Genomic DNA, 17,121 nt, shown 5'->3' on the forward strand with positions numbered 1-17,121 from the left:
ACACATCTCCAGCTCCTCTTGTTTATTCCGCATACTACGTGCATTTGTATGGAAGCACTTAAGTTAAATACATAACCCTGCTACTTTTATTTAGTATCTTTACTTGGGGAGGGGGAGGGCATTAGGAGTATTCTAGTTATCCCTTCTGCTTGGTTTTTGACTTCCAGCCTGTCTCCTTGTGATGTGCCTTTCACTTCCTTCAAAGGAAATAAAATAACTGAAGAGTAGAATAGCAAGCAGACTTGCTTCCTACATCTTGTTTATCCTGTCAGATTTAGCAAATGCCTTTATGATAGGTGTCTATGCAGGGCTTCTGTTGCATGAATTCAATCATGGAGTAATTGGCAGGTGTGACAGTATGAAAAAGGTATCTATTTTGTGCTTCCTTGTAATTTCCAGATCTAGGAATCTGGAAGTAGGAGAAGAAACTTATTAATACCCTTTCAATTTAAAAAATATAATTCAGAATATTCCTTGAAAGTGTATTCAGCATTGTAGGAAAATGCAAACCTTCAGCTGTTGAAGAACAGTGAGAGCTAGCTTCTATCTTAGTATGCCATACAAAAATTTTGGTATAATTCTGTGATGTTAATTGGAATAGAATTTGACTGTGAAAGTGCGGTGTTTTAAAAGAACCAAAAGGTGTACCATGTAGGGAGAACACTTAAGTATCCTAGAGGTTTGGCTTAACAAAGGAGGAGTGGGAGAAGAACAGATTAATTCATGATAGTACAAGTGTGGTACAGACATTTTGAGATAATCTCTGGTGTTTAATGCTACAAACATAACTGTGAAAGGACAGTTACTGGAATTGTCATCTCTTTCCAGAAACAGAAGAAAATCCCAAGGAGGACATTTTCTGAAGGCCAGATAGCACGTCGCATGAATCCAACCAGAAATGCTCGTCCACCAGAGAAATTCGCCTTGGAAAAATTTACTGTGTCATCTGTTAAATTAGCAGAACACTTCTGTAGCTATAGGCAACAAAACCTCTTGAAGAGGAGACTCATTGTGGTATTTGCCAGACTTTGATATCTCCAATAGTGAGGGATTAGGAAACATTCATTTAAATTGTTGGCCAACACTTAGAGCAGGCATCATATCCTACAGAAAGTCAGTGAGAACTTTTGGTTTGGGATTAGCTACAGAACAAGTTGTCTTTAGGCCTTCCTGCCTTATTTTTCACGCATTAAATGGGCTCTATTTGTGACCTGTGTTGTCCAAAACATAACAAGGCAGTTTACTTATGGTTTATTATTTATTTATTTATTATCTGAAAATTATTAGAGCCCACAATGTAGCAAGCCTTTGAGTGACAAGGCGGTGGGATCTGGTGGAGATGACAAAGCAGATAGCTATCTTCAGCAAAAACCACTCTCTGGAAATAATAGAAGGAAGATGGAGAGGAGTTATGTAGCTGAACTGAGAATGAATAAAGGGAATCTGCAGATGATTATAGTTACTTCCCTTAGAGGGAAGAAATGGAGTATGAGGAGTTACAGTGGAGGAGTGCAGGGAATGCAGAGAAAAGGAGGCAGCAGAAAAAGTTGTTAGGAATTTGTGGAAATAGAAGTAGCAATGATGGGAAGGAATAACATATAAACAGAATAAATAATAAATATAGTAAAGAAAAGATTAGGGAGGAGAGGAAGAGAAAGAGGCAGTGATGATTTGGAAACTATTCCCTATTCTTCCAGTGGTCCATGAGCCTCTGTCTGCTCCCTCTAGACTGCATATGTATTATCATGAAAGAATTTGTCACCAAGAGGGTGACAGAGTCTTCAAATTGCCAGACAAAAGGTGTTGAGATGAGTTTGTTTAGCAGGAGGATTGTGGAGTGCGCAAAAGAAGGAGATCATCAAAGTACTCATCTCACCGTCCAGTAGAAGATATTACTGATGAGGACTTGGACAACATTGCAATGACTGTTAAAGACAAAATTTATGACAAAGTTCTCGTAAGTGGCTGCTGTTTTCTTTAGTGTGTCCATTTGCTTGAAATTGAAAGTCTCCTAACAGTGCATCTGGTGTTTGCTAAAAGGTGTGCTTTCCTGAGGTCCTGGAGGGTGCAGCTCTGCATTGTTATAGTACATAGGCACAACCTGGAAGCTTTGCCAGGCTTCTGTGGGCTTACCCATGCTGGTTGATATGCCCCACCAACTTTTTTTCCTTCTGCAAAGAAGTGCTTTCTTGTATAGAGCTATTAAGTGGAATTTGCTGTAGCTATGACTCACCACTTGATAAGTATTGACATCCCTTTTATCTCTCATTCTCACTTTATATAAATGTTGTGGTGGTTGTACTATTAAATAATAAGTGATCCCTCCTGCTCCTTGTAGCCCCTGGAAATGACATTTTTGTGCGGGTTGGGTAGTTTCCAAAGCTCTTCATGGAACCCCTCCTTTCCTTCACTGGATTTGGCTATTATTAATTGTCATAAAGGTCTAGATGATCAGCTTACTATATATTTCATGCTTCATTGTATTTGCAGAGATAAGTCAGAAGGTCATTTTCTGAATAGTTTCATATTTTTCCAAGATAGAAGAAAGGATTAGAACTGCAACATAAGGTTCATGTAGTTTGAGACTGCCAATACAACTGAGGCTGGGCATTGTCTCTCTAAAATTCCTAGCATCTCTCTAGATAACTATGATTTATCATAATAACAGAACTTGTGGTTCTAAGATTTTCATTGCTGAATTTGACTTTGGTATGAAGTTTGTGCTTTGCTATCAGCAGATATATTGGGAAAGTTCAGCAACAAGCATTTAAGGTGTCCTTCATATGTACGTGTTTCTACTCTTTTCCAACTTCAGGGTAGTACTTGCCACCAGTGTCGACAAAAGACAATTGATACAAAGACAATCTGTCGCAACCAGGGTTGTGGAGGAGTAAGGGGGCAGTTTTGTGGACCGTGTCTTCGAAATCGATACGGGGAAGATGTGAAATCAGCACTGCTTGATCCAGTAAGTATCAGGCTTGGAAAGAAAGTGTAATTAATACAGTTTGTTAGTAAGCTGATATGAGTATATGCTCATGATAGCATGGTGTTCAAAGCTTTTTGCCATGAGAAGATCTGTAATACTGTTCCGACTGACACTGACCTTTTTGGAACTCAAGTGGAAGTTGCTGGACCTGGATTACAATCCATCTGCCTTCATGCTTTGAAGCTCCACTTGCTTGCCAGATAGTGGAGGGAAAACACGAGACCTTTTAAGAAAAGGAATCTGTCCCTTTTCAGAAAAATACAAAAATGTACCCTTTTTTTTAATGCAAAGCAGGTTCCTTGTTTTAGATTCTTATTTTTAAATATGAGAAAAAAGGAGAAGGATATTTAAAAGTCTTAGGGTTGGTTACCTTTCCTCTGTTGTCCCCCAAGCCATTGAGCAAGGAGACAGTGCAGGCTGCTGCCAAAGACCTCTTTGCAGAATTGTCCTTTCTGTGCTCAGCTTGTTCTGGGACCTCCTCCCCCCGACTTGTGCTTTAGAGGTGAGCTTCTGAGCTCTTCTGAAGGACAATGAAGAGCTAATGGCCTCAGTGTGTTAGACCAGTGTGGCAACTGCTGCTGTACTGTAATGCAGGCTGTTAGCACCCGTGCCTCTATGTTCAGTTTCTGAGCAGCTGGGAGATGCCTGGCTTCATGTACACGCTGGGTAATTCAGTTTCAGGAATAGGGCTATGCCAGCAGGCAGAGCCAATGACAGACTCTTGTCACAGTGGCTACCCATCTTTTTCTAGGGAGTTTGCTATGGTTAACCTAACATAGGATGAGTTATCATTAGGCTTATCATGCCTTTAGTCTATTTTAAATTTGTACTGAAAAAATCAGAGAGCCTGAGTCTTCAGAGTAAGAAAATCAAACAGGATAGTACTTAATAATTTCTTTAATCCTGCAGAGTTTGGGAGGTAACAAGGTTGGTTGGCTGGCCAGTTTTGGCTTGTAAAACCTTGTCCTGGAACAGTCATGCAGTAAGGAGGCCATACTCTTGTCTGGGCAACAGGAAGGCAAATATAATCTTACTTAATAGCTTGCCTTTAACTCCCCTCCCACATTCACCCCCCGGCAGGCCTGGATCTGTCCCCCTTGTCGCGGCGTGTGCAACTGCAGCTACTGCCGCCGGCGGGACGGGCGCTGTGCCACGGGCATGCTCATCCACTTGGCCAAGTTCTACGGCTACGACAATGTCAAGGAGTACCTGGAAAGGTGAGGGCCGTAACTTGTGGTCATTCTTTTTTAAACTGTTGTAGCCCTTTAAACAATACTTGACTTCTGTGGCCTGGGGCAGATCTTGGATCTATGCAAAAGAAGTCTCTTGGACTGCAGATTTCTCCTAGGCTGAAATCATCTTCACTGAAGTGAGTTGTATTGTCTGTGTAAACAACTAAATTGAAATGCTTTTCCCCATTTTGAAATCATTATTGATTCCTTCAAGCATATAGAAGTGCTGTTTTAGAAGCTGTCATCTTCAGTAATGGAAATTATCTGTTTATGTGGAACCTGAGTTCCTAAAAAACACTAACACTGTTTTCTCATGTCTTCTAGTTTACAGAAACAGCTAGCGGATGACAATTGAGAACACTGAACTCGAGCTGTGCCTGGTTAACATGTTGACAAATTTTGACTTCAGAAGGTTATTACTATATTTTATATAAGATAGAATTGTAGAGTATAGTATATGCATTTCTGTGTTGGGAACTTTTTGATTGATGTGGTCTTATGCAAAAGATCTCTCAGGAAAATGTTTTAGTAGAGAAATCTACATGCACAGACCGATATGTTACGTGAAATGGCACTCTTGAACCATGAGTGGTTAATTTTTATTAGAGCTACACAACCACGTGATGGAGAACTTGGTCAATTTGAGCAATATTTTTATTTATATAATTGTGCAAGTTTGCAGAAAGGGTGTTTTAACAAGTATCTGGAAAGCATACCTCATCTTTAAAGAAGCAAAAAACCCCTTGTGTTCCAACTTGACCACAAAGATTCAGTTTTCCAATCCTTGCTTTCTGAACCTATTCTTCCACCTGTAGTTTATGGAACTTGTGCCCGCAAAAAAGTGAAGGGTGTTTTCATCTGAATGCCATTATATTCCAGCTAAAACTGATGCAACTCAGCAGTGGGAGAATTTTTTTTATTATTATTCCAAAGTGCAATTAATCACTGAAACATGAAAATGGAAGAGTGTTTTGTAAAAAAAAAAAAAAAAAAAAAAAAAATTGTTCGTTATCCCAATAAAGAGAAAGCTGGTTTTGGGTGATGCACCTGCTGCCTGAACCAGCTACCTTACTGGTTAAAATCACTAAGTTCGGGATTGGTTTTTTTCACATACAGTTCATACTTAGACATTTTTTCAAATGTACAACCAAGCTTTTAAGCAACTTTGTTTTTAAAATGTAACATGTTTGTATTGCAGTGTGATTATATTAAAATTCTTCTAAGATATACATTTCATTTTATGTAGAGAGAGTAATAATCAAGAGGAGCATTTTATGAGTCCAGCTGCACCCAGCTGCTGATGTTTCCCATTTACTTTCCCATAGCTGGTGTAATAAAGGAATGCTTGCAGATCAGTAATCATTATATGGAGAAACACATGAACACAACACTGAAGGATGAGGAAATAACAATGTAGAGCACATAAGTGCACTAAGGAGTGTGTTTTTGTGAGGCAAATCCACTGCTCCAGCTGTGAAAAATGTTTCTCGTTTTGCTTTAAGTACAAGGCCGATTGAGAAAGCAGCACATACTGTTGCAAGCTCAGTACTAAGTTGCCAAGAGTAAGGCTACTCCTGCCTGAACACATTTAGGTGGCTTCTACACGCTGTTCAGATTGAAAGTCCAAACACAAGTTGGTCCTCTGCTTTTGGTTTTATAAAGTGGATGTTAACAAACATTCTTAGTTTCCCTTTGATCTACCAGAATAGCCCTTACAAAAATGACTGGCATTGCTGGAGTCAATTCCTTGAGCTGGGCTAAAAGCTACAGTCCCTAGCTGGATGTCCCACCTGGCGCCTCTAATAAACGTATGCATGTGGTCTGTAGTGCAAGACCAGAATAATTTGGGTTTAAACAGTTGCTTACTGCTAAATATTACAGCTACATTTGAACATACAGATTTAGTTTAGACTGTTGTAGGCCTGTTGTGCATCATCTCTTTGTAGGAATGTGGCGACGAGTACGTAGCATCTTCTTGGACTGGACTTCTGGTTTCATCAGCATATCCTTTTATTGAAAGCAGGGACTAGAAACTACTTACAGTTGGGACTCTTGAGTATGCCTGTGACTGAGAGTGCCTGTTGAAGTCAAGGGCTAAGATTTTCTCCTAATTCTCCACTATTTTATGGTCAAATATTCCAAAAGGAACTACACTGGAGTATTTAGTGTATGTTTGTATAGTGAGGTATCAAACAGGTACTTCAGTGCAGTTAAGACAGATGTGTTCTGTGCTGCTGAAGGGCCATGCACTTTCTGAAAGCTGCTGGATTTGTTAAGTTTGTTGTGTGTTCTTCTAACATAAACCAGCATATCAAACGTGGCAGATGCTTATGGATTTTTAGGAGCACTTATGTAGCAGCAGGAAGGTTAATATTTGCAAATACCAACACCAATATGGAAGCACAGCAATTGCAGCTCACAAGGTTCCTTGATACCTTCCTCATATCCAGAGGAGGAATGAACAGTATTGCCCTCTGAGTGACAGAAGTTTTAAAAAAAATCCTTAGAAAAATTTGAGGTACCTTTTCAAAAAGCAGCAGTCAAATGACATGGTGGTCCTTGCTCCAGTCCCTCACTTTCCCCTTGGTGCTTACCTGCTCTAGTAGCAACTCCCCTTCCAAAAGAGCTGCTTTCCTTTTATTATGTTCAGGTCTAGTGAAGAGTATGGGTAATGATGATGTTTCTGTAATTGCCTGTTGGAGTCATTCACCTTTCCTCTAAGTAGCTGTAACTTAGTTGACAGCCTTTCTAAGTTTAAAATCTCATTTTGACTACGAGCTTTGATTGTTATTCCTAAACTAGATGCTTCAGTCTCAGGAAAATAGAATTCCAAAAGAGCAAGGTACAATGTTTATCCTCTGAAAGTTGTTATAAGGGGGGTTGCAGCTCAACAGATGAACACGATCTCCATCCAGGGACAGCCTACAACCATATTACAGCTACTGCAATAACTGACTCCTTGGAAACCCAAATGAAAAATCTACTTGTGTCATACACATCAGCCACTTTAAAGTGTCATTTTAGACCTCATGCTAATACAGGGGTTCTCAAGTTTATTTCCTTGCTTCTTGGTGTGTCTCCCCCCAAGGCTTAGAAATATTATGGCTTAGGAAATGAAAAATAAAACGTCTTTAGGCCTGTTTATTTAGAACTGACAACTTTCTGCCAAGGTGGAATAAAGGAGAAAGATTATTTTGAAATAGCTTTTTTTTTGTTTTGTTTTTTGTCTGTTTGTTTGTTTTGGGGTTTTTGTTTCTTTATTTGTTTTTAACTGCAATTATGTAGATGGTTTGATCCAGGTTAACAACATCTGGTAACTACTAACCCTATTCTGCATCTCTAAGAGCTGCAGAAATTTTTTTTTAAGTGGTCAGTATCAGCATGAAATTTGAAGTCCCTAGAATAATCTTTAAGCTTCTGAACCTCAACTAGATTAGAGCTGCTGCTTTGCTACAATGCTTGACCTTATAGAGACTCAGTTAACAGTTATTTAAATGCATGAAGTATAGTCAGTGATTAGGACACCAAGCTGGTATGAAATTTAAATCACAGTGGACCAACAGCAACAATCCACCACCATTCCTAAACTTCCTTGGTGCTGTTCGTAGGATGACAACACTTTAGTCCTGCTCCTGGTGGAACTTCTCTACCTAATTAAGAAAGCTGGAGTCCCTGAACTAGGTTACTGAGATCAAGCAATTTAAGTTTATTTTTTTACCTTTCACAAAAAGCCCAGAGACAGAGGCTCCCTCCCTTCATGGGTGGCTATAACCTTTGGTCTTTTTGGTAGCATCTACAGTCAAGCACACCTTATTCAAAGGCCAGTTGTTCTTGTGTGCCATGCTCTGCATTACAGCTTTAAAAAATAATAATTTCAGTAAGTCAATATCCAGACAGTAATGTCAGAACTGTTAACAAGCCTCTCTTGGGCCTGTTGTGCACAAGCCTGAGGCTGACTGGGGTTTTGGGTTTTTTTTTTTCCCTTTGGCCATTAGTTGAAGTAAAGCAAAAAAGCTGCACAAATGCAGTTTGGAAACAAAACATGCAGCACAGTGCAGAACAAACCAGCCCCCTGCCCAGCAGGGGAGCAAGACTGCACTGCTGTCTGCTTTCAGAGACATCGTGTCTCTCCAGCCGAGTCCCCATTCAGAACAAGCCAGTGCTAACATCTGTTCTAGCCTGCCTGGTCCTTATATCACCAGTCAGTGAAAGGAGTGAAAAATACAGTGGGGTTTCTCTATGCCTGAGGCACAAAATGGGCACCATGTGGGGACATGAGTGGCAGAGAGAAGAGGAGCTGCCTGCCTGCATGCTGCCATCCCCTTCTTCGTACGTGGAGGGATACTTCAGGATGTGGGCTGCAAATACACCCTGGGTCCCCACTGCCCATCTCCAGGGAACGATGGCAGCCCAGACAAAGTGTCCTGTGGGAACCTTCTGGCCACCTTTCTGCTAGGCTAGTGAAGGATTTATCTGGTTGCCATGCAGCATCTGAGATACCCTGTTATCGGGCTCTGATGTAGCTTCAGTGTGGTCTTCAGAATAAATATGTGTTGTGATCACAGCAAGAAGCGAGACATCAATACACTGCTGAGAATTTTTCATCCCCTACTGTGGCAACAACTACAAGAAGAGGCATGGCAGACTGATTTATTTTTTTCTACTTAGCCTGGTAAATGTGTTAATACTAAGGAATAAACCAGAATGGTACCACGGCATATGCACTGAATTGGTTAAATAATAATGGCAGGAAAACTTGCATTCCTAACCTTTTTAAACTATGAAACGGATCATTGATTTCCTTTGCTGCTTTGTCTTCACCCTTCTGAGGAGACTGAAGACAAGTTTGGATTGTTCCCCCTGCTTTCAGGAGATATTCTGCTATTTGGCTGATTTTTATCTTTTTATTTAAACTGTGCTTAACTCTTCAGAGAGCATCACAAACATACCTAACACCAGTGATGAAAAATAAATGTCTGTCAGTGAAATATGACTGGTTCCTTACAACTGTTCCTGCTTACCTGTCATAAAAGGCTGAGGGTTGAACAAGCCAGAAAGCCAGACCACTGCTGGTAGCACAAGTTCCTGTGTCCAAATCTCAAGTTCACCATAGTGCACGAGAAGATCAGTAATGCAAAAAGGGAAGCCACGATAGCTTCCGCCTTTTTCTATTATTTTTCTTAGCCAAAATAAATTGCAGACTTCAAGCGTTAAGTCCTTTGTCTACAGAGAAGGTACATGGCTGAAGTAACCAGAAATGTAAGCATAAGGTCATGGGTTTAGTGGCATTTGTTCTTTCCCTGATGTAGGTATGTCTGAAATAAATTGTAGAAGGTGATCAGCATGAAACAGGTTGCTGGCGACAGAGAATGTTAGCATGCTCAATCTCATAAAACTTGTTGTCTTGGGGAGGAACCTGAGTATCACCATTACTCATGTTAACACACCTTCAGAAACTGTCAAAAATTGGTAACAACAGTTGATGGCTTCTTAAATGCAAATTGTCTGATACCATCTTCAGTGATGGATTTAAACTTCCAGCAGGCCAGAGCAAAGTACAAATCAGGAGCACAGGAGAGTCTGACAGACTCTGAATAGTGGCATACTGCAGCACACGTTGCCATGAGATATCAGAGGAATTTCCAGAAACACTATTTTTTTCCATATCTAGCTGCCTGCAAGTGGATATTGCTGGTGGCAGGGCAGGGGAAAAGGAATCACACAAGACGCTGAATACCCCTAGCACTTGTAACAAGGGAGGTGACAAAGCCTTGCTTTGTCAAGCTTAGCATTTCTGCAAAACTCACTCCAAAGTAAAACTGACTTGCATTAAGCAAAATTTTAGACAAAAAAATTAAATGGAACAAAGCTTCTGGTTTTAGATCACTGGAATAGCTCTATGCATAGTGGCTAAACCCTCTTACTGTAGTGTACTTACCAGTGGGCAAGGCTGTATGTGGATGGATGTGCTAGTTTAGTGCATGTGTCTGGCACAGCGTCATAGAAGAGTGCAGATTGCAGCACTTCCATGTGAGGAGAAAACATCAACTACCCCTTTGTTTGGAGAACAATAAAAAGCATACTGGCATATAGCTATTCTTTTCATTTCCAAAAAAGCAACAAAAAGCCCCAAACTCCGTAGAAGAGCAACAATACTGTTAATAAAAAAGTCACTTGCCTTCAGGCTGAGGTCCAGCTGTTTAAGAGACCTATGGATCTCTGAAAGGAGGAGGTTCATCCTCTCACACTCCTGAGGGCAAACAAGGGCACAGGGGGTCCAGGCAGTAGTCTTCTGCATGATTTCTGACATGTTAAACTCCTTGGGAAGCATCTCCAGAATATCATCCAGGACATTCTTAACCTTTCCAGGCCAATACAGACAGAGCTGTTAGAAATCACTGCAATCAACTCTTTTTGACTCTTCTACTGTCAAGTCTGATTTCTTCTCCAGGAGAGCACAAACATCCTATTTTCTTAGGCAGATAAAAACCAGAGATGCTCCCCCACCTTTGCTGTCTCTTTGGCAACAGCATTGAGAGAAATGACTGCAAAGCAGTTAACGCTTAGCAGTTTACACGTAGCAGGTTTACGTTTTCAAATAACTGTGACACCCAAAGCCCACCAACACATCGTCCCTGGGCTTGCAATGACTGATTTTACGAAGATGTACCCTGAAATTGCCTTGGTTTTCAGTCAAGTGTGTTTAGTAGTTTCCATAGTACCTAATAACTTCTGTGTCCCCCCCACCGCCCACAGTCTTTATTGTCTTGAGCATACAGCAAAATACAGCGCAGGCACACACACACATATCTCACCCCCAAAAAGAGCTTCTCTCCCTCCCCGCAAGTCTGCTCTGGAACTGAGACAGGACACAAATAAAAAACAATTCATAACAATGCTAATGATCAGGAACTGAAATCACAACATTAATGCAGCTCAGTCTCTGTTTCTGCCCTAGCTTTGGCAGAATGAATGATGAATGCCATATATAACAGTCCACAGTCACTAAAGTAGATGGAAACCAAACGTGAAAAGCACAAGCTCCCCCTGGGGAAATGGAGCGTTGTTTGGCTACTTGCATACAGAGCTGTCATGATCTGCTGGTCATAAGATTGGAAAAAAAAAAAAAAAAAAAGAGTGCCCAGAGGAAAAGGAGGGAGTAAAGAAAGGGATGGAGAGTTGCAGAACAAGAGTGGCAGTCATGGGGGAATTTAATTAACTCTAGTAAGGATGAGGAGCTGAAGGCTCAGTCTTATGCCAGTTTTGGGGACTTCTGGACATAGTTTCTCAGGTCTACACTCAGAAAGGAAGGTGCAGAAGACAGCAGGGAGTGATAACAGAACTAGATGAGATTTCTGATTACATTTTCCTTTCCTGCTTATCCTTTAGTATTTTAATCTGTTAAGCACGGCACCAATGCTGTTCCATGCTTAAAACCCAGCCTTTTACATTTTTCTGGGATCAGTCTAGCTGTACAAAGGTATCTGTGTATCTGAGATAATCTTGACTGTTAACAGAACAGTTCTGTTAACTCCCTATAAAGTGACAAATCTTGTCTTTGTGTTAAAGTTGGTCCCTTCAACCCGGCATCTCATAGTTTATAGGTAAACTCCAGATTTGGTACAAGAGAGTTGCTGAGGCTAGGAGAAGACCTGACAGCCTCCTTGCCCAGATTTCATCTCTTCAGACTACCAGAAAACTAAAAATCCCTGGAAACCTCCTCTGCAGTTGCTGCTTGCAAGGGAATTCTCTTGGAGCAGCCATGTGGCTCCTGCACAGACCAAGGGCTGAGGAAGGGGAGCAGTGGAAGAGCACTGGCTTGGGTGGCTCTTCCTGGCATGGAGACCCTACACATCACTCCTAGCCTGTGCTGAGAATGTGGCAGAAGGAAGCCAGAACCGTGGGCTGGGAGGGACTTCCTATGCTCGGCACAAGTGGGAAGGAGCAGGGAAACTACCCAAAGGGGATTTACCATGCAGGAGCTGGGAACAAAGCATAGAGGTGAAGACTGGACTCATTAACTTAGCCAACCCTAACTTTTTTTAGTTAGTGTTGCTGTACTTGTTTATAAAAGCACACACCCACGCAGAAAAAGGCAAGACGGATTCATCCCTTGTGTCCATATTAAATTCAGAGTGAAAAAGAGTCTTCATAACAGGTTAGATGTTCCTCTGGTCCAAATTCCTCCCTTGTGCAGTCCATTGCACAGGCTGGCACATAATCTTCACTACTATTAACACAGAGCTGATCTTTGCTAATTTGATGCATCTTTTTTTTTTTTTTTCTTTAAGTAAAGTCTGTTGCTGAAATGTGCTCCACATGTCATTAACAGCACCTACAATGCACCACATGAAGAATTTTACCTTTTCCTTTGCAGACTGGCCTAATCTCTTTCCTATAATGAATTCATGGGTTGCATTTCTAAAAGAGTTTTAACTAAAAAGAGTTTAACTGATGTTGCTGTCAAGTATCCCATCTCAGTACTCGGATGCAGTCCATGTAGTACTGGGCTTTGAGGTGGAAGCACTTAATCTATATATTTATGGTATGCATAATCCAGATTTGGTGATGCTAAGAAACCTGGTGCCACAGCCAGTTTCCCCTTCAAGCTTCAGTAAAAGAATCAATAATGTTATTGATAATTCTATCACCAGTTCTTGAAACATTCTTCTGCATCTACAAAACTTCTGAGATCTGTCTTGAGTCTACAAAAATGACACCTATATGCTCCAATGCAGTGGAACAGGGTTACCAAATTATTTTTGGCAGTTACTATTTACACGCTTCTCCAATGTTCCCATTTTTGGCAGTATTGAAGTACTGTTGCTGCCTCCTCTTCTTTCATGTGCGTGCTCGGAATTTATTTTAAGGACTGCCACTGCCGAGGCAAGTGTATTTGAAGCACAGAATTTCTGCATCCCCTGAGAAGAAAGCAAGGATTATTATGCCATTTTGCAGATGAGAGACACTGATACAGAGTCACACGGGACACCTGTGGGAGAGGCAGAACTGGAGCCTCAACTCACCTGAACCCCATCCCAATACACAAGCCACATTATTCTGTCTGGTGTGTCGTTAATTAGGGGCTTTGCACAAACACACTGTGGTCATATAACCTTAAAGATGTCACAGGGAGCAACAGATTGACGAGACAGGTAAGCATAGTGTGGAAATGGGATAGCAAATGCCAGTGTATGAGCAATTCTTAGCTTGTCAGAAACAGTGATCCCAATCACTGGTTCCACATTGCCAGCTAGGAGACCCAGGAGCTGGAATGGAAAGGACTAACATGCTACCCCACTACATCTCTCCAAATGTTGGAGTCTTGCTCAGGGTTCTGCATTTCTGCTTTGGCTTCAGTGAGGTAGACAGTGGTGATTATTTTTTACAGGAGAGAAAATTAAGGTCTCAACCAGCTCTATACTTAACAGGCAGGCCCTACCCGTGTCAAGATGCTAAAGATAAGACTCAGGACTTTGGAGCAGGTCAAGAATTAAGTAGGTAGACAGAAGGCTTTGGTGATAATTACTCTTGGTGGGCTGCCCTACTGATGACAGGACAGAATAAAAGCTGTAGCAATCACATTTGTTTTCCAGGCTCTCCCCCAAGCCTTGTGCTGTAAGGACTTCACTGGATTCAAAGAGTTTCTCTGAAGTTATTGTCACAGAGCTGTCTGGGATTTAGACCAGACTCAGAAGTTGTTTCTGCTGAAAAATATTTCTGGCTCTAAGTGTTACTTTTCATAGGAGCTATTTCTTCCTAATGCAGGGTCCACTCCACAAAATCACAATAAAATTTAATGGCTTTTGGCATTTAGAACAGTCAACAACAAGCAGTTGCTCACAATAACACCAGTAAGCACTTATTTCTGAAGTAATTTTGGTTCTGCAACCAGCCATTTACCTGCACCTGAACCTGCACCACTAACCTCACCCACAATAAACTATGTCTTAAGATGCCACTTTGAAGTAGCGCCAGGCTTTTGAAAAAAGCCCTGTTATTCACCTCGAGTGGAAGATCAATTCTGTCAGACAATCTGTACTTACCAGTCTCTCTGCTGGCATCTAAATGGTTTTACTGTATTGCTGGGAGTCATGTGCACAGAGGAGGCTGCAGGTTACGAGGGTTCATAGCAGGAACTCGCTGCTCTTCTGTCCTTATGACAGATCCCAGGTGAGGTGTAGCAAAACTGATGTATAGTGGTTTATTCTAACACACCTTGTGGAATGAATTTATAGCTAAAAGAACTCATCAGTGATGCAAACAGGTAAAAGAGAAGGTAATATCCCCAGCGAACACAAAGTGCTAGTGCTGATGAAAGGCATTTCTGTCCTGTTTACATTCATTTGGCTGCCAGTCAATGAATGATTTTCTGGTTTTGCTTTTAGTTTTGGGCTCTAACATTTTCCAGTTATAGCAAGAAGCTTGGAAAGATATCTCACTGTTTAAAATACCAGTGGATCCACGCTCGGGGTTGGGTCCCTAAACTTTCCAAAGGCCATACAAATAGCAGTGATTCTCCTCAGGTTTCACCACCTATACTTATTTTACAATTATTTGAATGAAAGTTCAGGCTTGTGAAGGTTAATGGACTGCCTAAACTGGAAGCAGTAATTCTTTACTTATCCATAGGCTAGAGGCAGAGCCAGAGCCAGCAGGATGAGCTTCCCACCATGCCCCTGCGACCTTGGCTGTCATTTGGAGAAATCAGCTTCTGCGGAGGTCAGGAGTACAGCAGTGTTTAGCCTTTCCATCTCCATGGCAACTTACTCTTGGGCATCTTCTTCTGAGCAGTTACTTCCAATTGCCTTCATCTGAGTGTGGCTCTTTGACATATGAAAACCTACTCGTTAGGGGTGGAGGAGACACCAGCAAGCTCATCTCTCTCAGGACCAAAAGGCAGGCTTCAGCCGCATCGCCAAGGGGGAAAAGCATGCTTTCCTCAAGTTAGCCAGACTCTGCAAATGGTCTGCTCACACATAACATGCTAATTTTTGTCTTTTTCTCCCAGATAAGCTTTTTTACCTTTGGACAATGAAAAATAACAAATCTGAAAAGGGCACTTGAAAAATCTCTCGACTGCTTTTAGCAAATTGTGTACAGTCAGTTCTCCAAAGTGACTACTTCATCAGCTTAGGAGAAGCAGCCAGCTGGGGGTTTTTTATGTATATATGTAGACACACACACACACACTTGTATATACATACACATTTTATATAAATGTATGTATATGAAAATAGATTAAAGGAGTTTCCATGCAAGGCTTTTTAGAACTAAAGTTAAAACAACAGTTTCTTTTTGTATTCTCAAAAATTCTAACATTTCTTTCTGATTAGAAACAACTTTGGAAATCTTGCACCTTGGACTCATGGATGCTCCACATACACTGCTGTCCAGGACCAAAACTCCACACTGAAATTTGAATAATTCAGTAGATATCATCTGGTGATAATCTGACAAAGCTACAGAAACAGATGTGTGAGAAGGTGGTGGAAAATGAGAAACAATCTTACAAACTGTTTTCCCTATTTTGAAAACAGGAAAACACAAGGAAATGTATGACATTTCTATTCTATTATTTATCCAGAGAATAAAATATACGAACAGTAAATGTAAGTTTTGAGCATAGTGCCACTGTGGACTGCTGTAACTGGTGAGTCTATCAGTTAAGTTGGTTAAAGTGCAGTTCCGTAACATACTTTCCTATGCCCACCCAGACCTTTCTAAACAGCAGCACCTTAAAAGAGAATAGTTTTATTAGGAACACAGAAACCTAAACGTACTGTCCCCTCATGTCATTAAGCCGGCCATACAAGCAGTGTTACATTCAAGTTGCCAATTAAGTGTACTTGCAAAAGTATTTCAAGAAGCAATATGCCAAGTCACAGACCCTTGCAGGCAAAATCTGCACATGACAAAGCACTGTACTCATTACAAGGTGAATAATTTATTCCTCCACAGCCAGGCAAGACCTTGCTACAGGTGGGGCCACATAGATGAGAAGGCTTGTGGTCTTCCACAAGAGCCTAGGCATACACCAAAGTTCTTACCACAGGTGGGCTGATGAATTCTTGCAGATATACACAGCGGAGCCGGTGCTCTCAGGCATTGGTGATGTGGCCATCGTGCATGATCTCATCGAAGAGGTAATGCAGGTCTTTCCATGGAACCTGCCTGGGGGAAGAGAATGCATCACTGAATAAAACAAGTCAGCTTTCTAAAGGACAAACCAAAGCTGGTCACAATAAATGCTATTAAGAGAAACAAAAGAAATTAAAAAACTTCCTTTCAGAAAGCTTCATGGTTTTATATTCGCATTGCTGCGTTTTGTTTGTTTAGAAAATAACTACAGTGAAACACAGATTTATTTCAATCCAGTGAGAGGTATCTATAAATACCTGAGCAAAAGTATCAAGGTTGTGATTAAATTCAGAAATAGTGTAAAGTGTATCATCTGAGCCTTATGTCATGTATTCTACCTTATCCTTACAGAAAGCTTTTAAGAGAAAAGTACATTTTCAAAACACTGCATGATATAGGAGTATATAACTCATTAACAAGCACATGTATTTTCCCATACAGCTCTTTAAAAACATAATCTCATGAGTGACAGCAAGGTAGCCTACTGTGCCTTTCTTAGAGGAGAAATACAAAATCTGATTGCCGTCTTTTATATCTCCTCACTAGGAAACACTCGGTAACTGAAATTCTACATTATTTGAATTTGGGATGCATTCAAGAACTTCAGTGAAAACTGAATTAATATTAATCCCATTACTACCACACCATGTAAGCATTAGGTTTATTGTAGAACTCTGGTCATAATGCCACCATTATAGCTTGTGATTAACAGTGGTAACACATTTTATTCAAGGAATTACTGTCTTTCTGTTTTATTTGGCT

General features: G+C 40.8%; 1 protein-coding gene across 1 annotated transcript; it reads left to right on the forward strand.

Annotated features, from left to right (window-relative positions):
- Nucleotides 1–828: 828 nt before the first annotated feature.
- LOC104461516 (cell division cycle-associated 7-like protein) lies at nt 829–4,933 on the forward strand (the record flags this gene model as incomplete). Its single annotated transcript, XM_010073138.1, has 5 exons — nt 829–1,014; nt 1,826–1,957; nt 2,816–2,965; nt 4,067–4,203; nt 4,543–4,933. Coding segments are annotated over 5 exons (636 nt in total), but the record flags the coding sequence as incomplete, so codon positions are not given.
- Nucleotides 4,934–17,121: the final 12,188 nt, after the last annotated feature.

The sequence above is a fragment of the Pterocles gutturalis genome, unplaced genomic scaffold (genome assembly GCF_000699245.1).
Source record: "Pterocles gutturalis isolate BGI_N339 unplaced genomic scaffold, ASM69924v1 scaffold3862, whole genome shotgun sequence".
Classification (NCBI taxonomy): Eukaryota; Metazoa; Chordata; class Aves; order Pterocliformes; family Pteroclidae; genus Pterocles; species Pterocles gutturalis.